We start from the raw sequence: 24766 nt of genomic DNA on the forward strand, positions 1-24766 counted from the left end.
ACTCGTTCTCGCCAATGGCCCGGCGGTATAGTGCGTCTCACCACCACCCTGGCGGAGTTACCAATGACAGGCGGCGGTTCTCTTACGTACACAGTGGTGCTGCGGCGCAAGCGCATTGGTCGGCTGGCCTCTTGTATCAACAGAGCAGGGCCGGTTGCCAGGCAACTGGCCATTGGGGGGGCGTGGCCAGGCCGCAGTCAGCAACGCCCTCCACTCACACACCCGCAGCCGTGCGGACACAGATACACGGGCAGAGATGCCGGATACGCATACAGCTGCAGATACACCCGCAGTGGCCTAGCCTAATGCTGAGCGACGCCATGTTACAGTTAACGATTTTCCCTAATGCGATCAATAATCGCTCGCTCTCCTTCTCGCCGTAGCGTGCTATCAGAAAATAAAAAGAAAAATGTGGAAAAAAACCATTAAGACGGGTTCTGGAGACCGAATCTCTGGGGAGACTGAGAATGCGACGACGCTCTGTTTTTCGAGAGAAACAAAAAGACCGAGTGCTTTGGTCTGGCCTGGCTTGGCTGGGTTTGGCTCCCAAACAAGACATTTAATAATATCTGTGTGTGTTTTTTCAGCCAGTTTTTTCCGTATCCGCACCGCTTTTTCCCTTTTGAGGTTAAGGTATGCCAATGTCACTCTCATTCATTCCCATTCGCATTCGTGGCGAGGCATCGCGAGCGGCAGCAGCAAATCATCAGAACAGCGGCGCAGTTCACCTTTTTGGCAAGTCATTGCGAAAGTGACCCAGATCTGCATCTGGCCAGCATCATCCGCATCTCATCTGAGCATCCCACTGCATCCTACCTGAGATACCCGAAACACGAGCATCCACAGTTCATTGATAGCGCGTGCTGGCGGCTACTTCCTGGTATCCCGGCCATCTATCCACGTTTATGGTCCCGGTTAAAACGCATTCTAATTTCGGGCCATAAACCATAGACGCCTTTCCTATTCCGCTTAACCCTTTCGTTTGGCCAAGTGTATCTGCGAGTGCCTGTGCATGTGTGTGTGTCTGTGTGCGAGTGTGTGCCAATCCGTGAGAGTATGTGTGTGTGTGAGCCAGGCTCATTATTGCGAGTCATAAAAGGACGATTGTCTCGTTTCTCAATGAATGTTTTGCTCAATTAAGATCTACCTGAGCTGGAGGAAAAGCGGGGAATTTCCGCATTACTTTTCCATTTGTCAATGCAGCAGTTTCTTTTCCTCTCACTTTTTTGTAGCCTACATCTAGGCGCATAGGCCTAGAATATTTCAAATTATCAATGAAATATAATGAAACACATCACTTGTGGTTGAAATCACAGTTTATGATCGCCCCATTTCCGAGTAATTAAAATGACTAATGATCATGTTATATAGAGCCGTTTGCCTTCACAAAAGCACTACTGAGTAATATTTTTATCATATTCAAGATTATCTTCAAATTGTTTGAATAATTGTTTACAATAACCATGGGCTAGATAAGATTGAGAGATAAAACTGAATCAGGAAAAAATCTTTCGCTCCACAAAGGTATTCATAATATTTAACCTTTTTAACATTGTTTGGCGTGCCACTCGGATATCTATATCCCATCGTGATGATCATTAAACATCAAACACTTTCGGTGACTGAGCACATATGTACTCAAATCCTTATGTGCACTTCTAATAACCGTAATGTGCTTAAATATTTAATATTTTTATTGTATTTCACAGGCAATTCAAGTGGCTTTGGCTCATTAATGTTTGCCGTGTGGGCGTTGGGTTGGTAGGTACTTTGGTTGTTCAGAGCGCATCAAATGTGTGCTTTTTTGGCGTAGACTCTCTGCAAATAGTAATGCCAGGCAGTCCAAAAATGTGTACTTATTTACCTTTAGTCATTTATCTATTTATTTATTTGCTTTAAAAGCGCGCCACTGTAGGTCGGAATCACATTGCGATTCGGATTCAGATTGGCTGCCTTTTTGATACAGTCGGCTATATTCGGCTCTAAGCCATGCCCAAACTTTTTAATTAGTTTCAATTGTTGGCGCCCCAACAATGTATAAATGTATATTTATGGAAAATATTTGCTTTACTACTTTTTCGCCGCTTTGTTTTGATTTTTGTTGATATGGCTTTAAAATGCTGCGCTTTCTGTTGGTTTTAAGCATTTATGTGACGCATGCGCCGTGTGGCAATGACTTTACAAAATCATATACATATATCCACCGGAGCATTTGACCAACATTTCTCAGATAGATGACGTCCGCAGCTGTATCTGTTGCTATATCTATATCGGCGTGGTGGCATAATACGAATAATATTTATTTTTATTGTTATTATTGGTTATTGTTGATTTATTTGTTTGAACAATATTTTCACACAAATTAAAATACCCGGCCACCATCGGACATCGGACGATGGACATCCATATCAATGTCGTTTAAACGGTTTTCGTTGTCTTATTTGCTTTGTATTTTTTGGCTTAACCCAATTATCGGGGCTCATTAGTGATTATTTAACCGTTTGCAACAGCAGCAACAGATGATCGCAAAGTTCTAATATGCAGCGCAAACAATTCGAGATCTTGCAGTGTTTCATGAAGTTTACTTAACGGTTCTGCTTGGGATAATTAAATGGATATACTGTATAGAGAATCTTGGGAGTGTATGCAAATTAAAGAAAAGGTTTCCTGCCAATTAAAAGCATATATATTTTGTTTATGTCAAACAACTACTAAAAAAACTGCAGATTATCCGGTTTACGCTGGCATTTAAATCTTGTTTCGGCTCTTTTCAACTAATTTGCATTAACTTTTCCATGAAATTCATTAGAAAAGTGTTAGCTTGCATTATTGAACGGTTTTAATGTGTTTTGTTTTGGTAGATATACTCTTGTTTTTTACTCTTGTTGCTTTTGCTCTAAATAGACCAAACAGCCAATTGTTTGAACAGCTAAGATTAGATACAAAGTTTTATTTTAGAAGTCAATATTCAATTTAGAATTGCCGCTTTTTATGGGGCATTTTGGGTGTGTGGTGTATCTGCTAGGTATTTTGCCATGGCTCTGTGAATCGGTATGCGTATCCGTATCTGTATCTGCGGCTGCGTGTGTATCTTGTTCTTTGTACTGCGTGTGCCGTAATGAGCGTAACCATAAAAGCGTCTTTTGTTTTACGACCGCATTGCGCGCGTGTTTACCATAGAAAACAATGCCAATTTTATGGCTGCCCCGGCCACGCAGACAATGGCCCAAAGAACCGCATCCCGACAGTCCAGCATCCAGCGAGTATGTTGGGTATATAGTTCCTTATGTACCTGGTGCCAAAGGTGACGGCGAAACTAGAGCAAATGGGTCGAAAGGGTGCTGGCGAGCGGAACGCTGCATTAATTAGAACGCTGCGGATATATGTATGGGTTTCAGGATCGAAATTACTTTCTTCGGGGCCATAAAGCGGCTCTTATCTAAATTAGGATGTTGCTTGTTTGCGGCTGTGTCTGCACAACATAGCCGTTTTCACTATTTGCGTAGGTGTTTCATTTCCGTTTCACAATTTATCTGGCGAGTGTGTTTGCCGGCACACTCAGCCGCGCAGCGCACCTTTAGCCGCCTCAAGATTTTCCTCTTTCCCTACTTTCACATGTGATTTTCCCTCGCGGCCTTATCAGTTTTTGGCGCGTCAGCCGTCGTCATCGTGATTCACATTTTTCCCTCTCTGCCCGCCGCTGTTTGCACTCGAAACAGTGACGGAAACCGAAAACTGCACTTTTCCAAGGGCCCCAGTACTCGGGGTTCGAATCGGGCGATGCAGTTTGGGAATCGAGGGAATTTGGCGCATTTTGGGGTGCGTGCCTTATCGCTGGGGAGCCCATGGGGCTACGACTCTAGATATCGCATAAATCAGAGCCTAGTCGCGCTTTTTCTTGATTATTTCCATTTTATCTATTTGGCTGCGGGTGGCTATAAAGTTTCTGGTTTTTATCTTTGTGCAAACACGGGAAAGCAGTGCTATTAAGGCCCTGGCGACCTTATTTCCACCGGCCCCCAAGAAAACAGCGAATTCTATTCTTTTAATTAAGAATCCGCAGAAGAGGTGAACCCCTCACATGCAATCCAAACAGCGGAATTCCATTTTAATTTGTGGGGTAAATAGAAAATATACGCCATATTTCAGATTATGTAAGAATTTTTTCTAAACTAAAATAGCTAATATAATAGTAGCTAATAAGTGCCACTGTTTGTCTTTAATTAATTTTACTATTTACTAGGCATTCCCAATTATTTATTTCTGAATTCAAGTAATCTTATATAACATTTAACATAAGCACACATTGTAGTTAAAATAGGTAACACTTTGACCGATTGTTCCTAATTTGTTTATCTTAATTTCACAGCATATTTTTAATCCATGTTTATTCGATCTTAAGTAATTTTCCAAACAAATTATATTTTGGCTGGAATCGCTCCAATCGATTTAGTTGATTAGAACCCCGAGAGCCGGTTTTCTCCCACCAAACCAGTTTATGCAACCCCAAACTTTAGCTGGGATTTCGAGAGTGACCACCACCACCGCCCCCCATATTGATCATGCGAAAGAATGTTTTGTTCAGCTCGCGTCCGAAGATACAGATTTCTTCTATCCACTACTCTCAAAATACCCATGCAACTTAGCACCAGGCTGCTAATTACATATTCGTTGCCTGAAAAATTAACTTTCCAGCGGCGAGCATTGTAGCGTGGCGACAACGAGACTGCTGCCAGTTTTATAAAGTCCCCCCTAAAAAAACTATGTATGTATTTTTTATTTACCTATCTAACTATCTAACAATATGTTATGAACTGAGCCTGGGCCCAGAAGCCGCCCATTTCAATGACGAGCGTTGCGTTGCGGCAGCCGAAAAAGCTGTCAAATTGTCGAAAAAATTATTGTTATCGTGCTGCGCGTTATTGAGTGGCCGTGTTCACACGCAGCTCCAGCTCAAGATACAGATACGAAGACAGATACAGATACAGCTACAAAGATACATTTGTATCTACACATGTCCGTACAAACAATTCAATTAATTGTTGTAGAGCGGAATATGTCACATCGGAGGGATATGGATGGCTAGCTTTGGACTGGGCGTATAGTTTTTTTTCGAGGGGCTGTAAGCCCAAACTCTTCGGTAGTTTATTGATTTACAAGCTGGGGCCCCCGTATCGCAGATAGATGCAGGTTTATGGGTGGCGTCCACTTGGGGTTCCAGTAGTACAACCATAACCACAGCTATCACTACAGCTGGAACTGGAACTGGAACCGACTTATCGCAGTGGCGTTGTGATTTTTTGAGTGTCGAAACGCCAAAGCAAATATGATTGGAGTTTTATTTACTCTGGCCAGTCCGATTGGGTCTTAATTACTTCCGAAAACAATGACAACCGATGACCAGTGGCGATACGAGCATTAATCAATTTACAACGAGATTTAAGCAATGGCATCGGTAAATAATAAAATAAATACAATTTGAATACCGGTTTGCCATTTTCTGGCTATCATTCATAAACTTTTGTGCGGCCTGATATGAAAATTAGCTCTTCAGCCAAGGCAGACAGCACAGCGATCTCCGAGATCTCGTAGATCGGAGATCGCAGATCGGAGTCGTCCAAAGCTGGAACTCCGATCGCTGAAGAGCTCCAGACTCCGGAGTTCGAGTTGGCGATGGAGATGGAGACCTGCAGAGCATGGCTGTTGATCACGGTGATGACTGCGTAAAAACGAAAAGTAAAAACACCAAACTGGCACACAGCTTCGGATGCTTGAGATGTGTTGCCCGTTTGTGTTAATCCCATCAAGACCCAGCACATTATGAAGTAGCAACACCAGCAACAATAGCACCAGCACCACCACCAACATGGAAACAGCACAAACTGGAGCTGCACTGAAAGAAATGTAGTTCATTAGAACCACTTAATACTAATACTCAATATATCTATATACAGTATTTTACCCATTAACTTACAGCCAAGTAAGACCCATATTTTAGAGATGAAAATATTACTAAGAAATATATAAAATAAAAGGATTTTAAAAAGTTAAATGCCTTTTAAAAATAGTTTAAATTTAAGGTCATAAATACATCACATATGTTGGCCACACCAGATAGACCCCAATTCTTTTCCGTGTGGAACGCGAAGCTGGGAGTTGGAGTTGGAGCTGCATGTGGTGAGTGCTCATGTGCTCCACTGGAGGCTCCATCTCTACATCAACGGCTCAAGTGACATAAGTGGCGCTTACCCGATGATGCGTGCGCATCCAACGAGCAGCCAAAAGTCAGTCCGGAGCTCCGTAGCTTGTCTTCATCGTTTTGTAAGAGTCATCTCATCATTTTGCTCGTCGCCATCTGGTTGCGACTTGGCCCGGCTGATAAGAACGTGTTAGGTGTACCATGGAGTTGTTAAATGCAGCACCGCTGCGTCGTGTGTGGTCCATCGATGGCGATTGATAAGAGAATTTTGGATGCATCCGATCCATGGGTCGTACCGACTTAACACGGCCTGCGAGCGACGGTTCTCCCGGTTTTTAGTTTTGGTTTTGGCCCGGTCTACCCATGACGTGACGGGCGGCTGACGTGCCAAGTGCCATCGAAAATGGCAAGTCATTGGCATTTCAACTGGACATGCGGCACCCTTGTTAGCCCGAGCTGTCTCTGCCTCTTTGGTTCCAACTCTCTGACTGGGACTCTGCAGGGCATACATATGCTCATATCTGGCAGTGACTGAACATCCTTCGACGCATAACGGGCAGCACAGGATAAAAATCCAACCCCCACCCCTCCACCCGATGACGCAGCAATCGGCGAAAGCGTTAATTTAATAATGGCCAAATTTGTGACTAAAAGTCGGTTACTATAATTTGGGAAATGTGTGGCACCTTTTCGGCACGGGAGGTGTGTTTGTTTTCCAAGTCGCTGCTGCCCATAATTGTTACACTCGGCTGCACCAAAGTCAAAGCTACAAAGTCAATGACATCCTGAGCAAACAGCCCAGAAGTGCTCGGCAAAACTGAAAGTCTGAATCAATCGATAAGTGAAAGTAGGGAAAACTCACGGAAAACACTAAAACTAAACCTAAAATCTATGAATATAAATAGTTGAATACAAATATGCATATGAAATGCACTTATAAAGATGTCTAAAAATTAAAAATAGAAAAGTATAGAACGCAAATTTCCCTTTCGCTAAAAATCAAGTGGCACTAAAACACAATGCCTTTTATGGCCGGCCACAATAATTTGCTGGACAAACAAAGATCCGCCACTTCATAAATAGTTTGCACTTGACAGCTACTGCAGCAGAAGCCGTTGATTTGATTCCTGCCCCGATCCCCAAGTCCCCAAACCCCGCTCCCCAATATTCCAGAACTGAAGTTGTGGTGTGAAGTTCTTGTGATTCACTCGGTCGGTGCGAAATCAAAGAGATCTCCGCCAGGCGGCGGTCAAAAGCATCATAAAAAGGTGGTACCTTGTGTCCACCAGCAGAGTTCATTGATTTTCTGTTTGGGGGCAACTCAATCAAAAATCCAAGACGAAGCTGAAGAAGAAAACAGGAATCTGGAAGCATAAAACCAAACGAAGAACTTGGGAAAACGCGCACGGCGGTGGCACTCTATTAGCACCTCTAAAGCACAATTTACAACAAACATTTACAACTGTCAATTGGCAACAAAGCCGGCCAGCGAAGGGTGCATGTGGTGGCCAAAGAGGAGATCGGCCAGAAATTAAGGATACAGGTCACCCGACGCGGCACAAAGGCACCGCCGATTTTAGGATCACGATGAAATGGTTTTTCGGGAACTGGACGCTGACGAATTGCCGGCAATTAGTTAGCATTAAACAACAACTAATGGCTGCCATTGATGAGGACGTGCATCGAGAACCTTTCAATAACACACATATCAGTGTGAATGCACACTATCGTATCTGTCACAGAGCATACATACATACATATAGTACGGTTTAAAAAACGAAATTAATAAAAATTTCACTTGAATTGACAAAGTGCCCGAACTCCGTGACGTTCAACTGACGACAAGTGGCACTTGACAAGCTGCCGAACTTGAAATTTTTTTCATTTCAATATTTCATTGTTACCCCCGGCCAATACACGGCATATACCCAACATATAGAAGTCTACTCCTGGTCTGGCTTGATTCGCTCGATGTGTTACCTGTCCGCCAGCCTCGTCCCACAGCTGGCGATTAATCTTGACATTGAGTTGCTGTTGCTGCCGCAGAGACAGATGCAAAGACAATGGCCCACTTGCATATGATATATAAATGCGATTTCTCGACCATACACACTGTTAACAATAAATAATTTAGCCATCTATAATGGCACGCTGATGAGTGCTGTTTGGCCTGCGAGCAGGAGGAGACGCTCCCACACTTTTCACATCGGCGATTGCGTGCGAGATTGCGATCATAATCATGGCAGTTCACGTGCAGAGCACGCGGCCGCTGAAGGAAGGACAAGTGGCAGGACTCGAAATCCAGGACATGTAATGGGATGGATGTGCGAGCAAATAGATTCCCAGGCCGTTTGAACTGGTGCTTCACGACAAGTGCGGGTCATCATAATCATCGGCATCATCATCGGCATCATCATCGACATTATTACAATCGACCGCAACTACTTTAATTACACTGTTAGCCGCAGGCAAACTACACTGGCCAACACAAACTTAGGGCAGTGAATCTGGACAGTATTACTACTTTGGGTTTGGTGATCAGATTTTTATAATGTGTCAGTGTACATTCAACATTTTACTTATTATGATCAATGATGAGCATAATAATGGAAATATAATATAAAACTGCAAAATTATATGATGGATAATATATGTATCTAGTTTTGGAAATATAAATAAAATAAAGATATCATTTAGTAGCTTAGTATAGTAGTAGCGAATTGTGGTGAATAATGATTAGTGTATATCCTAGTCACCCAAGTGAGCAAAAACCTAAGCTATGATTTCCTTGCAGTCCAGTGTAAGCTGAGGTTAATAACTGTAGCACGCCGTGGGCGTGGGACGCGTAGGTGGGCGTGCCCGCTTACCAATTGTAATGCAAAGCGCGCGGGCGTGTGTGGGTGAGTGGAATGGATTGGAGTGAGGGGAGGTGGGGTTCGAACCAGGACCCTCGGGCGTATTGCAAAATTCAGCTTCGCTCGATGGCAGAGCGGAGCGTCTCGCCGCTCAAGTGCCAGCCCGCCGGGCTATTGACAGAAATCAAAACGGTCCAGAATGGGCGGATTCAGTGTGCTCAGTGGGCTAAATGGCAAGCGCTGGCGAGATTTTTTGCTTCCTGCGACTGCCCCTTTTTTTGAGACGACGGCTTATCGTGGCATCAAAACAAATTCGTTTGAAATTAATTCGGAGATTTGCTTTCATCAGGCGGCTTGCCGGGTGCAAAGTATGTAGCTGCGTTGGCAAACACAATGGCAAAAGGAGAAACCACCAACACGGCGTGCGGCTAATCCCTAAGCCAAACTTTTGGCTGGTGGAAGGTCGTTTCAGGTCCAAGTTTTCGCCTCCATCCCCCGCCGCCGACACGTGACCCTCAATTGTTACATGCCGTAAACCAACACCCACCCAACCAGGCCATTCGATTGTGTTCCGGAATCGCTTTTCTGGCTGCGTCATCACTTTGAATTTCTGGCGAAGAGCCGTGCATGTTGCTCCTAATGCGACAGTTTAATTGCAGGTGAGGCGCAGCGGGTCGCGTGCCCAGGGAAGCGCCGCTGATGCAATTAGACAGCCAACGACTTTCCCATTGTCCTGCCGTGACTTCTCCATTGAATCGCCTGTGTGCGGGCGGGCCTCCTGGTGTCGCTTTCCCGGCTCAGTAGCTTCTGCCTTCGCCCAGTCCTGCTGTGCGGGTGCACTGCGGCACACCTGGACGGAGCTCTTTTCCGACTCGATGGCGATGACTTTCTAACAGCTTTCGGCAAGGATCATAGATGCTGTTGTCTGCGGAAGTGTGCTAATTCGAATTAAGTCCTTGGCGGGTTTTATAAAGAATCTATAGTTGGATATTAATAATACCACTCCATATAATAAAATAACATAGCTAGCCTATAAATCAGTCGGCGGCACTTTTCTCTGGGGAAAGCAAGGGTCAATTAACCCGTCGTTATTTTGAGAACTTATTCTCAGGGACTCGCCCACAGGACGAAGTAGAACAAAGGCGTACCCCTGCGCCGAAAAGCGCAGACCAGAAACTTGGGTTCCCATTCCATCCGCTGCCCAGAAACTCGACCGCGGACCGAACAACAAAAAACGAGAAAAAACTTTCTCACATTACATCACGGACCAGTGAGGACGGCTAAAACAACAAGGACGAGCAACTGGAGCGCTCTAAATGGACACCGAACAACATCGTTTAATATTGATGGCCATTGTTTGAGCGCTTTATGATGGGAAAGTGAGGCCATCTCCGTGGCACTGCCTACGCTTTTCCACCGGACCACGTTGTGTTGGTGTTGCCGGTTCAAGTGAATATTTAATTAAATTGTTTTCTAATAACCACGCGCTACTTTGCTGGACGCAAAACACGCGTCCGCAAGCGGCGAGCGGCGGCAGGACACGCGGCATTCGGACCGATACCAGGACACACCTTGTTGTGCCAACAACATTAGCAGGGGCCGAAATAAAAAAGTGCGCTGAAAACGAGAGCCACCCCTTTTTCGCTGCGTATCCTGGTTCTAATTTTCCAAATTACGCACCATCAATCATCGCCAGCTTTGACGAACGTCGATGGCGAAGTGGATGTGGATATGGCTGATGTTGATGATGACGTTAGATACCACCCCCACCGAATCCAAACTACCTAGACCATCCCAACCAATCCTGTCCAATCCAATCCAATCCCATGGCGCAATCACTTGAAGCGAGCAACGCTGCGGCAGACGCAAGATGAAATTAAATTAAACTTCAAGTGGCCGCAAGGACCTGCTGAATCCTGAAATCCTAGAGTCCTTAACCCGTAGCCATGGGAAGCTGTGCCGCTCCGGCTGTTTTCTATCGTAATTAACGCTAATTGCGTTTGGCCATAAGCCGTACTTTTTGACTTCTCCACGTGTTCCTCGGATTGTCCACAGGATTTTCCCACCTTAATCCTTGGCCATGGATGTGTTTTTGTTATGGCTTGACTTTGGCCGACAAAAATATTGGCATTGCATAAATAAGCAGTAGATAATGCTGATCGGAAGTGATTAGAGTTTGCGTTTGGCTTTTCTTGGGAATCCTGATCCCAGCGAGACTTTAAACCCGAGACCCATCCATCTGGTAATTGAGAATGCACTCCGGCTAATGAAGGCGGTCATCGTGATGGGAAGTGACCAAATTGGCTGGACAGAGTGGGCTCAAGGATTAATATCGCAGTGCAATTAAGAGCTCAATCACTGTGACTCGACTCGGGTCTTGTTTGCCTCTCTCTGATTACATTTATGAAATTATTATTGATGTTTGGCACTGACCACCACAGCCCACAGTCCATAAATGGCACACCCCCTCCATCTGGCCCCCATAAGCCACCCCGTTTCTAATTTTGTTGAGTAGCCCTAACTCCAATGGCTTGGACATCGCCTCGGCCGGAATAGACAGGCCATTTTGATTGAAATGCAGACAGAAATGCTGGCAGGCGGCCATTAAGCTGCTCCGATCTATAGATAAGTATGGTCGTGTAAGTAACCACAGCAGGGGGTATCTTAGCAAGGGTAATTACATATTACACCAAGGACATAATTAGTATCAATCCAACTTTAAAGTTCGTATGGCAAATGTTTAATATTAGCTACTAAAGAACTAAATCTAAGGACTATTGTTCCGACCGCGACTGTATGTGCATCCCATATCCTCTCACACTAATCTGTATTATGTACACAGTTGATTTGCCTGCCACTCACCCACCCAGTCCCCGACCCCATGCGTCCACATCCTCGCCTACATAAGTAACGCCACATATGATTTCATTCATATGCAGAAGAACTATGCTCCTCCCTTCCATCAGGCCGCTCATTGATTTGCAATTCCTAAAATGTTTCAGCCTGATGATGGGTCCGTCCCTGTCCACATCCCGTGCCCCACATGGCCCAGCCACCATCACCCATATACCCATTGCTGTTGCTGTTCCGCTCTGCCTAACTGCCAAACATTCCCAAATGCCGAAGTGCGTGTCTTTCGCTTGGTGTGTGTGGTGTGTTTGCCATCGTTTTTGGAAATATTATATGCTCATACCTCCGTTTTCGAGTAAATTGTGTAAATATTTGCGCTCGTAAGTGGATTGGAGATGGATGAGTCTATCAGCAGAGAAGTTGGCGCTGGCAGAGCCGTTGGCATCGCCATCATCATATGCGTATGGGTTGGCCCTGCTGCTCCTCCCTGCCCAGACCCATTTCGAATCCGCACCCCCAGTTCCCCAGTTATCATCCCTCGTGGAATTTGGGTTCGCCTTTGCTTGCGCATTTACCTTTCGACTTTGGCCCACAGCCCACTTGCAGCTTGTTGCATTTTAGAGAATTTCTACTTGGAAGCTCTACAATTTGACAAAGAATTTATTTCCCTATTACATCGAGAGAAACGAGTGCACAGCCGAGAATTCATTCGCACACTTAGAGGGACTAACAAAAGGCCATTTACGAGTATATAAACAAATCAGCCTTATTTGGTGGCCTTTTTGTCGGTTTCCTTCTCCGGTTCACTTTCTGTGGTCTCGTCCTCTTCCTCATCATCATCATCGTCTTCATCGCTTTCATCCTCGTAGTCTCCATCGGACTCATCTTCATCATCATCACCGCCGTAGGAGTAGCCACCACTGGCGGCGCCACCATAGTAGCCACTGCCACCCGCTCCATAGTATCCACCGTATCCCTCCTCGTCGTCGCTGTTGCCTCCTTGTTGCTGTCGCCCGAATTTGTGCGACCGAGTGGACATGCTGAGGTCCTTGGTCACCGAGGTATCGTAGTTGCATTTGGGGCACGGAATTGGCTTGTTCTTGTCGTACTTAAAGCCCTTGCGACGAACGTGATCCTCGCAGTAGCAGGTCTTGCAGCGCAGGCAGGAGTACTGACCCAGCTTGTTGCACGATTGACACTTGTAGTTCTCCGACTCAAGCACCTGGAATCGAATGGATTGCATTACCAAAAGCCGTTACATAAATCTCGAAAAGAAGTTCGAAACAAAGCTTAATGAGTATTTTTGGTTACCCACCTGACAGCTGGCCTGGTGCTCGAACTGATCGTCCTCGCACAGGAATCCGTTGCAGAAGGAACACTTGAAAATGCGGCCGCCGTGCTCCCAGACACCGCGTTCGCACTCCAGGCAGGTCGCATTCTGCAGCGGACACGTGCAGGCGTGGTTTTGGAGACACTTGCGTCCGTGGCAGACCCACGCCTCGCAAAAGTCGCAGATGGCGCCCACCATTCCGAGGCCCGTGGTGTAGACGCCCGGATGCTTGACCACGCAATCGCCGGTCTTTAGCATGCATTTGATCTTCCCGCACTGGGCGCAAATTGGTAATCTCTGAATGCTCTGGCAGAAATAGCAGAAGGCTCTCGACTTCTGCTTCTTCTCGCACTTGTCGCACTCCATTGGCGCATTGCAGGGCAAATCTGCCAGAGGAACCTCCCTGCTGCGGATCTCCTTGAGGCGAAGCTTCTGCTTCTCGGCCTTCTTACGCTGCCCAGTTTTCTTTTTCGGCATTTTGGAAATCAACTAACTAGAAAACTTATTTCCTTACGTGTGCGGCAGTGTGGCTACTGCGGGTGCGGCGAAAAATACCACAAAAAGCTTTCGAATAAATATGTAGCTAAATCTTCAAAATAGCTAGAATAATGTAAACGTTGATACAAATTGATTTTTAATAATTCAAAATACTTTTGAACTCCTCTCAACACTGTGGATAATTTTTTTTTCCTGAAATGTCCTTTAAGGTGGCCCTGCGTGCACTTTGGAACATGCTCTGCGAGTGGAGATATTCCTTAATCAATTGCATATTTTATTTACTCTATGAGTCCAATGAACTCTATGTACGACTTACATAGATAGTAAGATCTATTGAAAAGTTCGATTTGTTTACATTTTTGCATTATAATTTTTTCGAATTCGTCTATAAATAGCGAAGAAATAAATCACGTCCGCAAGTTCCTTTTTCCACCGTTCCGCTCTCGTTGCTTATTTGACGGACACAGATTTTCAGTGGAAGCAAGTCATAATGTCTGCGGTAGTACCGTTTAGTGTAACCAAATGCCTTTGCTTGTATTTTGTAAGAGCTGTGCTAAGGTCTGTCTACGGCTTGTGTGGTCACATCAAAATTTTTTTTCAGTCTAAGGGAAAGACTTCTATAGTGAGAGTCTGTCTTTCTCAGTGTCGTAATTTCGGTAGTTTGGTTAAGAAATATAAAATTATTGCAGTTTAGTTAGATATTTATAAGTCCTTCGAAATGGGTGGTCACGACAACTGGAACAACGGTCAAAATGAGGAGCAAGATGTAAGTTGCATACAAAAGAATACACATATTACATACATTTTTAAGGCATGGTGAAAAAAAAGAGGACAGATATTGTAAAAGTATTGTATTAACAAGGGTATCTATCTGTCAAATTATCGTTATCGAATAGCTGCTGTGTTTAATCGGTTTTTAGAAATGGTCACACAGTATTCAGATTTTTCATTCGTCTCGTGTGTCAGGGGACTTTCTCCATTTGCAAAGGCAGAAAATAGTTAGTATAGAAGTTACTCGACTCTTTCAATAGTAAAATGGTGAACTCGAACCAGAACGGCAACTCCAATGGCCATGATGATGTAAGTATTGGTTATTAAGGGTCTAGAAATTTCGTGCAAACTGGTGTCTCGGCTTGCCGGTCGCCATTTTGAAAATTACGCATGTGTCTCAAGGGCGGAAAGTGAGGTTATGTACAGCCATTGATAAAATCAATAATTTAGGATTTTGCTCAGGACTCCATCACCGAGCCAGAGCATATGCGCAAGCTGTTCATCGGTGGCTTGGACTACCGCACCACCGACGAGAACCTGAAGGCTCACTTCGAGAAATGGGGCAACATCGTGGACGTGGTGGTCATGAAGGATCCGCGCACAAAGCGATCCCGCGGATTCGGGTTCATCACCTATTCCCACTCGAGCATGATTGATGAGGCGCAAAAGTCGCGTCCCCACAAGATCGACGGTCGAGTGGTGGAGCCCAAGCGCGCTGTTCCCCGCCAGGATATCGATTCCCCGAACGCCGGAGCCACCGTAAAGAAGCTCTTTGTTGGCGCTCTCAAGGACGACCATGATGAGCAGAGCATCCGCGACTACTTCCAGAACTTCGGCAACATCGTCGACATCAACATCGTCATCGACAAGGAGACTGGCAAGAAGCGAGGATTCGCCTTCGTCGAGTTCGACGACTACGATCCCGTGGACAAAGTTGTGTGTAAGTAGAACGATTTTCCTAATCTAGACAATATCGCACATCGTTTAGAAGTTATTTTTTTCTTTGAGAATAGCTTGTTAGGAAAATCACATTGCCTTGTTAGTTTTATACAATACAGATTGAATTATCTGCACAGGAAACGAATACGTATCTTATGGTATACATTGTAAATATTAACCCCATTTGTGTATGCGGCGTTGAACAACATGCGGCTGCAACAACCCCTAATCTATATGCTCAATCAGCTCTGGAAAATTGTAAGGCTTCTCACAAATGTCCATCAGCGTCGGATAAACGAATGTAAACTATAAGCAAGAAATTCGATGAAATGGCATTTATTACCATATATCCACAGTCCCAGCTCCGCATAGCAATGTTCGATGTGCTCATGCGGCGTTTGTGACTGTAAGATGAAATCCCAGCCAGTATTATATCATTGTTGTTGGTGCTCTTCGTGCATCAACGATGAAAGAGTATATGGCACACTATAGCTTGAATCTAAAATTGTTTCCTAAAATCACAGTACTGACAAATTAACTGGTTTGAAACCATCGCCAGGGTAGTTTTTTTTTTTAAACGCTGTGAGATAAATCAAAGCGTCGGCTAAGCTATGTTATGCGAATGTAAACATTGCGCCTATTCAGTGTAACACGCAGCCTCGTTACAATAGTTCAATTAATTGTTATTATGGAAATCGATACACAGTCCCAGCTCCGCATAGCAATGTTCGATGTGCTTATGCGGCGTTTGTGACTGTAAGATAAAAGACCCAGCCCATATTATATCGTGTTGTTGACGCTGTTCGTGCATCAACGATGAATGAGTATAAGGCACAGTATCAGTGACTTACCAACTATATGAACAGAAAGAGTATAAAATTAGTCTACTGACTAATGCACAGAATGGTGAATATTTTTTAGCGTGAATATATATATCGTAAAATTAGCTACGATTCCACAGTCCCAGCTCCGCATAGCAATGTTTGATGTGCTCGTGCGGCGTTTGTGACTGTAAGATTAAATTCCAGCCAGTATTATATCATTGTTGTTGGTGCTCTTCGTGCATCAACGATGAAAGAGTATATGGCACACCTTGATTATCGAACCGATTAATCTGAAAGTTTCTAGATCACACCCTTCGTGGACGTCACAGTTCTGACAAATTGACGGGCTTGAAACAGTCGCCTGTATAGTTTTTATTCAAACGCTGTGAGATTAATTTAAGCGTCGGCTAAGCTATGTTATGCGAATGTATGTTATAAATCAATTCTGTGTAACACGCAGCCTCGTTACAACTGCAAATGAAAGGCACCGAATGGTGAATGTGTACTATCGGATATCTATCCTAATTTTAGATAAAATTCCACAGTCCCAGCTCCGCATAGCAATGTTTGATGTGCTCGTGCGGCGTTTGTGACTGTAAGATGAAATCCCAGCCAGTATTATATTGTTGTTGTTGGTGGTGTTTGTGCACCAATGATGAAAGAGTATATGGCACACTATGCTCCGGATGCACCATATGGGGAAATTTATTTTCGAATCCCACTAATAGCATGCTTTCCCTCTTTCTTTTTGCAGTGCAAAAGCAGCATCAGCTGAATGGCAAAATGGTGGACGTGAAGAAGGCCCTGCCCAAGCAGAATGACCAACAGGGAGGTGGCGGAGGACGCGGTGGTCCGGGAGGTCGTGCCGGTGGAAACCGCGGAAACATGGGCGGTGGAAACTACGGCAACCAGAATGGTGGCGGGAACTGGGTAAGGACTTATTGATCGCCAACAATTCGATTTGAGACTTATTACTGGTTAATTGGCATTGCAGAACAACGGTGGCAACAACTGGGGCAACAACCGCGGGGGTAACGACAACTGGGGCAACAACAACTTCGGTGGCGGCGGCGGCGGTGGTGGTGGTTATGGCGGTGGCAACAACAGCTGGGGCAATAACAATCCGTGGGACAATGGCAATGGAGGCGGCAACTTTGGAGGCGGCGGCAATAACTGGAACAATGGTGGCAATGATTTTGGAGGCTACCAGCAGAACTATGGCGGCGGTCCTCAGCGCGGTGGCGGCAACTTCAACAACAATCGCATGCAGCCCTACCAAGGAGGTGGTGGATTCAAAGCAGGTGAGCAAACAGCACATCTGTTGATGTATTGATAACAACTAGATGGCTAAACACAGTACCCTGACACCTAACTGTTAGAGCGTCGATAGAGTTTGGCAGTTAGCTTATTAAACGCTGTAAGATCAACTGACGATGGCCTTCGCTATGTTATGCGTATGTAAGATAATCCCAGTACGACGTAACACGCAGCCACGTTACAGTTTTTTTTTATGAACAGTCAGTATAGAAACTAGACTAGAAAGACGATTGGATATGTTCCTAACGATCCTGGGTTTTCTTTTAGGCGGTGGCAATCAAGGCAACTATGGCGGCAACAATCAGGGCTTCAATAACGGTGGCAACAACCGCAGATATTGAGAGAGATTCCGGACGAGGTGAGACATCCACATAACCACTACTAACACCAAAATATACATAGTCCAAGGCGAATTCAGACCATTAACCAACCACCAACCGCTTATCTATCCCGTATGACCATTAATCTTTAGCTTGATTTGACAAACATAAGTTTTTTTTTTTTTAATAGCGCCCTTATCGGCATTTTCGGTAGTTTTATAAAGCATATTGAGACTAAAAAGCAAAACGGCTGAGACAGTCCGACCCACCTTACTCAACAAACTTATACGTATTTACACTTTTAAGTATTTAGAGAACAAAAACCCATCAACCAATTAAGAACTCCTTTTGCATACCAATTGTTTTAAATAACGTTTCTCATTTATCGACATTTTATAGGTGATAAAGTAAAAATCGCTCAGTATAATCCCAAAATTCAAAGTCAAGTAAACGATACGCAATTCAATGATCAATATGAAGAAGTATGAACGCACGTTCATAGTCCTAAGAAGTTTTCCGAGCACCACAAACCAAACATTACAGATTGATTGATCAGGATCAGTGCAGTGCAGTGAAGTCGTAAGAAGTTTGGTTCAGTCTTGGATTAGAACAGAAAGAGAGATCAGTACCAAGCATACCAGACCAATACAGAGTGCAGTGCAGTGCAGAGCAGTGTGTGAGCTAAACAGAAGAAACACAGCAAGTGGCAATACACGTACACAGAAGGTGACCAGGATTCCATTCAATTTGTCTTCGCAAGCGGTGATAAATTGAATGTCAAGAGGCGCATCGAAAACTATCCAATACCCACAGAATTGTAATCTATAATTTGCAACCCACATGTAGCAATCCACATAAGTAACATTGTAATTAGATCCACAAAGCCGACGGCAGGCCAAACATTTGTATTTCCACCACACAAGCAACCAATCAACCAACTTAAAACAACCAGTCATAAACGAATCAGCTATGTAAATCTTCAAGGCGGCAGCCGAGAGATATGTTTCTTTGGTTGCAGACAGCTCTCTAGTCCATCGGCTGCCAGCAACTTTTGATAATCAGAGCAGACAACACAAAATATATAAAAACATGTATTACATTTTACAACTTTACTAGGCTAAGTTCTCATAGAATTAAATCGAGTAGAGCGTGCGGAGCGACTTCTGCATACATCCGCACGCTACCCTAGACTAAATAATTTTACTATTCAAGTTCTAAGCGAACCTGACCGTGTGTGGAGGAACCTAGATACTTAGATTTTTGAATAAGTGTCGACATGGATATAACCTCTTCCGCTGCTTAGATGTAACCGATCAACAAACAAACTTTATTGTAATTTATACCTTTTAGCAAGCAGTCTGAGGAGTCAGCGCAATTATACTTAACAAAATTTACATTTTAATGTAGCTAAAAAATACAAGATGCAAAAAAAAATACGCAAATGTCCCGCAATTGATGTAAACTCTGACGAAAGAACAAAAAGTATATAGCAGCTAAGCCAAAGCCTCGTAGTTTTCTATATTTCTGTAGCACCATCAGCAAAAGGATCTCGATCAGAATGAGAGTGTATTGCAGAGGTAACAAGGAGCAAGAAGCAAGTCTGACCAGGTCCAAAAGCCAGCCATCTTGTATACTATGTACTTTACTATAGCATTTGTTGTGGGCGGGCCATTAACGTCGTTCGAGAGTTCTCCTTTCACTCGCTTAACAGGAATCATTTTTCCCCTTTATTTGATTTGACCCCCGCCTGCTGTACCATGTCATTTACAACCATGTATATTATTGTAATTTCTGTTGCCAGTTGGCTGCGAAAAGTATGCGAAGCGCTGAAAGACTGCCGCCGCGCTACTGAATGCAGCCACGAAAAGTGCCCGCGTTTGCCAGCAACTCCGTCGCTGGGATTCGGTTCCCTCTGGGTAAGTAATCCACCGCAGATCCCAAATCCGGAAAAAGTTGTAACTTTCAGGTGGTCTGAATCGGCTCGTCGCACTTGAGAATGGAATGGATGTTGAACGGTTTCCCCTCTGCAGCATCGTAAATATACGACTTTTATTTATTATTTCATTTTATTTTCTTTTATTTTAATTTTTACAATCTTTGAATAAAGAAATTTCAGAAAACCAAAGAAAATGATTTTTGTTTCATTTTGAATTTAAATTTCACCAGTGCGCATATGGGGGAAAATAACGGTATTTGGACAATAATTGCTGTGCGAATGTAACCTGATTAGCATGAAACCACACATTCTGTTAAATATATTTGAATAGTTTTGAAAACATTAATTTTGTTGCATTTAATATCAGGCCACTAAAAATCATAATTACTACATATATGGGAACCTTTTTTTACACATTGTGGTTGGTTTGAGTCTTCTCTAAGTGGTGAATGTTTTCCGCGGTATATTTAAGCGGTCGCAGTGCGGTCATACTAATTGCATTTCTTTTGGGCAGGGGGCGTTAACTTGCGAATTAATGACTGTAACTAACTAAAACACCGACTAAAGGCCTCTGAAATGGACTCTACTGCCACTCGAACGCTGCCCTTTGTGTACAAGTACAAAAATCATGAAGGCCAAGACTGCGAATCCCGGCTGGACATCACTTTCCCCTTTGACCAGGAGAATCTGGAGGAGTGTATCACCCAGCTGATGGCTCTCAACCAGATGGACCCCATGATGCGGTACCTGGATGAGAATATCAGTGAGTATCAGCATTTGTGGATAAAGTACGAGCTTAAGTCGTGCTATTCCAATTAGACCTTGAACGGGAGTTGCAGAAATTCGTGGATACGGAGCAGCAAAATTTCCTGGACGACCATGCCGAAAAGCTACTCAAACAGACGGCAAACGAGGAGCTGGATATCGAGGCCATTGTGCGGGACACAGAGAGGCTGTACAAGGAGGAACTACTGCAGTTTGCCGATCGTGTGGGTCCCAGCGATGAGGACATATTCGCCCAGAGCTTCCATCGCCTGGTGCACTCTTCGTCCCTGGAGGACATACTCAAGCGAGAGCGTGCATATGCCAAGGTGGTGTCCGACATGACCGAGCTCATGGACAGCGAGGTGGAGACGCTAAACAACTCTCAGCAGCAGGAGATGGATAGCCAGATAAACCAGTTGGACATCACCACCACCTCGGAGGATATCAACAATTTGCTGGCGCAGCAATATACCACGCAGAATTATGTGCGGAAGCGATACGAATCCGAACTAGAGGCAATGGTGGGTCATCAGAAGAATGAGTATCGAAATTGGATCACCAGTCAGGTCAGTCAGATGTTTCAAGTGTCGCCGGTGACCACGCCGCTGGGCAACCGCTCCTCCATGTTCGTCTCGCAACAGCCCTCCATGGAGGAGAGCTTCACCATTCACCTGGGCTCCCAGCTGAAGCACATGCACAACATACGCATCCTGAGTGCCAATGTCACGGAGCTCTGCAGTCCGCTGCACGCCGAGGAGAGTCTTAATGGCCTTAACATGGCTCTGGGATTGTACTCCAGCTCCCTCTGCGGCGTCGTCGTCCTGTGCCCTTCGATTCAGGCGCAGGCAAACAAGAATATCATTAAGAATGCCAACAAGTCCACCGAGTTCCACTTTGAACAAATCGACGTTCAGATGGAAAAGATCGAGAAGCAGATCAAGAATTTGACCACTGAAGATTCCAGTGGCAGTAGTACTAGCAACAGCAGTGCCGAGGGCAGTGCCACACCCTCGCCGACCAAGAAGAGCGTGACTAGACTGAAAACGGGAGACTTCTTCATCACCAAGCACTCGAATCTCTCGCAAACGCATGTTATTTTTCACCTGATTTCGGACGAACCCATCAACAGTCCCAGTGAGATCAACTCGCGGCATCCGGTGATCTTGGGTTTGCGAAACATCCTAAAGACAGCCAGCAGGCACGACATCACCACGCTGACCATCCCGGCTCTGCTGCGCCACGAGATGAGCGAGGACATGACCGTCCAGTGGTGCATCAGAAGAGCAGAGCTGGTGTTTAAGTGCGCCAAGGGATTTATGATAGAATCAGCCTCTTGGGGCGGAGCTGAGTTAAGGTGGCTATTGAGCTTTTCGAACGTGTGAATGTTTCTGCTAATTGTTTTGCCGATTTCAGCACCTTGCAACTGCTACTGCCTGATGACATATCGGAAAGTTTGTTCACCACTCTGGCGGGAATGGTTCCCAGCGTTTTCCACGTGGCCAATCCCAAGATACTTGTGGACACCAGCAACTAAACTGCGAACACATTCCTCAAACTTCACTTGCAAAAAGACTAAATTATTTGTATGAATATACAATTTTATTCAGATTCAGAGTTATATATGTATGTATATGCTTCGTTATTCGTCGCTTCGCTCAAAAAGTTGTTTTAACTTCAACACACTCAGAATTTTCTGTAAATGTTCCTGTATCAGTTTTTGTCAATTCATCGCAACCTTTTCAAAACTACAACACTACAATGTATAAGTACATATTCTCATATATATAGTTATATGTTAGGCATAGGTATCATGTGTATATTACTTCGAAATGTAAATGTTTATCTTTGGTTTCGAACCCCCATGCATTTCGTGTTGTGTGTGTATCTCTGTGGATTGTATTTTAGTCTGTTCGGTTATCTATTACGATTATAATAATGATACTTTGAATAACTCTGATCATTAACTTGTAAATATGCTTTTGAAATATATATTTATGTATATCTAAACAATTGTATTCTGCGGTATGTTATAGGTTTGTTAACAATAATTAGGTTTTTTCTGTTCATTAACATTTCGGTGTTCAACTATGCTTCGTTTTATTCTTTTTGGATTTAGCCCAGTGCGTTGTTTGTTGTGTCTGTGATTTGCTGCTTTGCAGTGGGAGTAGAGTTTCAGAAAATATTTAATTAATGCTTCAGTTGTGTATGTGTATTTGATTGGTTTGTCCGGCTTAAGGGTTACATAAAATTAGTGACAAGTGTTAAGGTACAGGAACGGACCGCTTTGAGTTTTTAGGTGCGAGCAATATAATACACATATATCGTATCTCTGGGATCTTTCTTGTGCCTTTAAAAGCACATAGTGGGAGTGGATAATCGCTTTTTGGTACTTTCGGGAACTGGATTTAAAGAATTGACATAAACAGCGTAATTAATTGGTAAAGTAGCTCGTATAAATAAATTACGTTTCTATAGCCGATTGCCAATAAATGCACATTGGAGTAGTATGGCCTTCAGAGCACGATCCCTTGTCTTTGGGAAGCCTGTTCCAGCATAAATTATATTTGATAGTTAAATTATAAGCCGATGCTCTGTCTTACGCAATGTGATTTAATAAATACTTTAAAATTAATTCTGAGAACAGTGCTGTGGTCTGAGCTCTTTTAAGTATACATTCGTGTCGTGATCTATTCAAATTTCGTTAGTTTTTGCTACGTTGAAGAAGAATCTGCTACTGTTCGCATGCCAAAAATGTAATGAAGTATTCTATATATGGGATTTTAGCCTAATACCTGGCGCATGCCTTAAACTACGTCGTATGGGTAGTATGCCTAAATATATTTAGTTAAATCAGAACATATTCAAAAGTGTACTAAAATTGAAACTATCACAAAAAACAAATACTTTCTGAAAAGTACTAAGGTCTATAAACTCAAATAAGTTACGATTTAAGGGTTGAGTATGCAAGTGGGTGTTTTGGTGCCTTAAGGAGTGAGTTTTCGGGGAGCACAATAATATGTAATCCGGTGCGTTTACATTTGACTCTCCTTGCGCCACTGGAAGGTGCCCGACTTGACGCCAATGCTGGAGGAGCCCTGATTGCTGCTGGAAGAGAGTATGTTGTTGGTGCGCCGGATCAACTGGGATGCGGCATCAAAGCGACTGCGGATGAGCCGCATTGCCGGATTGCTGGATACTCCGCTGCGCTTGCTTTTGCTGTTGGAGAAACATAAAAATCCATAAGTTCTTTGATGTTAAATAATTCAGTTTTAGCTTTTTTTACCCCGAGGAGCTGGGCTGGTTTTCCTTGAGGTTGCCCAAAATAATACGCATGTGCGTGTCTCGCGCGAAATGATTATCCGGCAGCTTGGCACCTCCGCCACTGCTGGTTCCGGCCTTCTCATCGTCCACGAAGGCATTTAGACCCGGAAGTTGCCCGGGTGAACTCAATTCGCTGCTGGGCGAGTGAGGGGGCGTAGCGTACAGGGGCGACATGCATTCCATGTCGTACATGTCCGCCTCGTTGGTCATGTTGGATGCTATATGGAGAACAATAATGTTAGCTCAAAGATGGGCTATAGAAGCACTGGTGGACATACCAAGCTGATGCTCGCTGAGATCGGGCAGAACTTGAGAGTGGCGCTGAGCCCCTCCGCCTCCACCACTGGACTTGTGTCCTGCTCCTCCTGAACCGGAAGCGTGCTTCGAGTTAACCATCAGATTATTGCGTGAGCTGAGTTTGCTTTGTCGCTGCAATTGCTGTGTGAAGGTAAGCGGCGCTTGCTGTGGGGGATTCCAAGGGATTAGCGATGGGATAACATGACATTAATCTTAAAGGATACTCACATCATTGCTGCTGCCCGTGGATTGACTAGAGATGACGCTCTTGCGCTTATGCAAACTGCTGGTGTCCGACTGCATGGTGTTCTGGTAAAAGTTGTTAGAGCTGTGCGTGGAACTGGAGGCATTGAGGACGTGCAGGTGGCTGCCATTGTGCACGGTGGCCGTGGTGGCTGCTGAGCAGACCGACGAGGCGGAGGCATGTGCCGGATACGGAGCCAGGTTCTGGTGAAGCGGCAGAGCCGGTGGCTGATCCGGAGATCTCAGCATGCTGGCATTGGCATGGAACTTGGGTTCGTTGGGATTGCTAGCTTCATCTACG

General features: G+C 44.4%; 4 protein-coding genes across 12 annotated transcripts in view; 2 read left to right on the plus strand and 2 right to left on the minus strand.

The window, feature by feature from the left end:
• Nucleotides 1-12546: 12546 nt before the first annotated feature.
• Nucleotides 12547-13774, minus strand: LOC6618771 (zinc finger protein 330 homolog). Its single transcript, XM_002042993.2, has 2 exons — nt 13220-13774; nt 12547-13126 (listed from the first exon to the last, which is right to left on the minus strand). The coding sequence occupies exons 1-2, from the start codon at nt 13709-13711 to the stop codon at nt 12671-12673; spliced, it is 948 nt and encodes a 315-aa protein (XP_002043029.1). The 5' UTR covers nt 13712-13774; the 3' UTR covers nt 12547-12670.
• A 552-nt stretch (nt 13775-14326) lies between these two features.
• LOC6618772 (heterogeneous nuclear ribonucleoprotein A1) lies at nt 14327-19890 on the plus strand. Of its 9 annotated transcripts, none has more exons than XM_032721369.1 (6): nt 14329-14498; nt 14954-15443; nt 17021-17196; nt 17261-17567; nt 17851-17941; nt 19705-19890. In XM_032721369.1, exons 1-5 carry the CDS (start codon nt 14451-14453, stop codon nt 17922-17924), a joined length of 1095 nt encoding a protein of 364 aa, XP_032577260.1. In that variant the 5' UTR covers nt 14329-14450; the 3' UTR covers nt 17925-17941; nt 19705-19890. The 9 variants fall into 9 exon arrangements, with proteins under 9 accessions (XP_032577256.1, XP_032577258.1, XP_032577260.1 ...); XM_032721368.1 differs by lacking the exon at nt 19705-19890 and adding an exon at nt 18303-18338; XM_032721371.1 differs by lacking the exon at nt 19705-19890 and adding an exon at nt 18303-18338 and having other exon boundaries at nt 14966-15443.
• A 430-nt stretch (nt 19891-20320) lies between these two features.
• On the plus strand, nt 20321-22611 carry LOC6618780 (protein C12orf4 homolog). Its single transcript, XM_032721364.1, has 3 exons — nt 20321-20602; nt 20659-21958; nt 22018-22611. The coding sequence occupies exons 1-3, from the start codon at nt 20416-20418 to the stop codon at nt 22136-22138; spliced, it is 1608 nt and encodes a 535-aa protein (XP_032577255.1). The 5' UTR covers nt 20321-20415; the 3' UTR covers nt 22139-22611.
• The window catches only part of LOC6618781 (ankyrin repeat domain-containing protein 50), a 43324-nt gene continuing 40739 nt past the window's right edge, over nt 22182-24766 (minus strand). Inside the window, exons 3-6 of the mRNA XM_032721360.1 lie at nt 24451-24761; nt 24204-24387; nt 23888-24143; nt 22182-23820 (exon numbers count right to left, since the gene is read on the minus strand). Of these exons, the coding sequence (XP_032577251.1) occupies nt 23637-23820; nt 23888-24143; nt 24204-24387; nt 24451-24761 (935 nt within the window). The 3' untranslated portion in view covers nt 22182-23636. The remainder of the gene's footprint in view (nt 23821-23887; nt 24144-24203; nt 24388-24450; nt 24762-24766) is intronic.

Source organism: Drosophila sechellia, chromosome 3R, assembly GCF_004382195.2.
Source record: "Drosophila sechellia strain sech25 chromosome 3R, ASM438219v1, whole genome shotgun sequence".
NCBI lineage: Eukaryota > Metazoa > Arthropoda > Insecta > Diptera > Drosophilidae > Drosophila > Drosophila sechellia.

Excerpts from the sequence above, each read along its gene's own strand:
- LOC6618771 (XM_002042993.2), bottom strand. The coding sequence starts at position 13,711 with ATGCCGAAAAAGAAAACTGGGCAGCGTAAGAAGGCCGAGAAGCAGAAG. Across the intron at positions 13,127-13,219 it reads AGCACCAGGCCAGCTGTCAG|GTGCTTGAGTCGGAGAACTA; the intron begins GTGGGTAACCAA and ends ATTCGATTCCAG.
- LOC6618772 (XM_032721365.1), top strand. The coding sequence starts at position 14,451 with ATGGGTGGTCACGACAACTGGAACAACGGTCAAAATGAGGAGCAAGAT. Across the intron at positions 14,499-14,953 it reads GTCAAAATGAGGAGCAAGAT|GATTTTGCTCAGGACTCCAT; the intron begins GTAAGTTGCATA and ends TCAATAATTTAG. Across the intron at positions 15,444-17,020 it reads TCCCGTGGACAAAGTTGTGT|TGCAAAAGCAGCATCAGCTG; the intron begins GTAAGTAGAACG and ends TTCTTTTTGCAG.
- LOC6618780 (XM_032721364.1), top strand. The coding sequence starts at position 20,416 with ATGGACTCTACTGCCACTCGAACGCTGCCCTTTGTGTACAAGTACAAA. Across the intron at positions 20,603-20,658 it reads GTACCTGGATGAGAATATCA|ACCTTGAACGGGAGTTGCAG; the intron begins GTGAGTATCAGC and ends TATTCCAATTAG. Across the intron at positions 21,959-22,017 it reads TGGGGCGGAGCTGAGTTAAG|CACCTTGCAACTGCTACTGC; the intron begins GTGGCTATTGAG and ends TGCCGATTTCAG.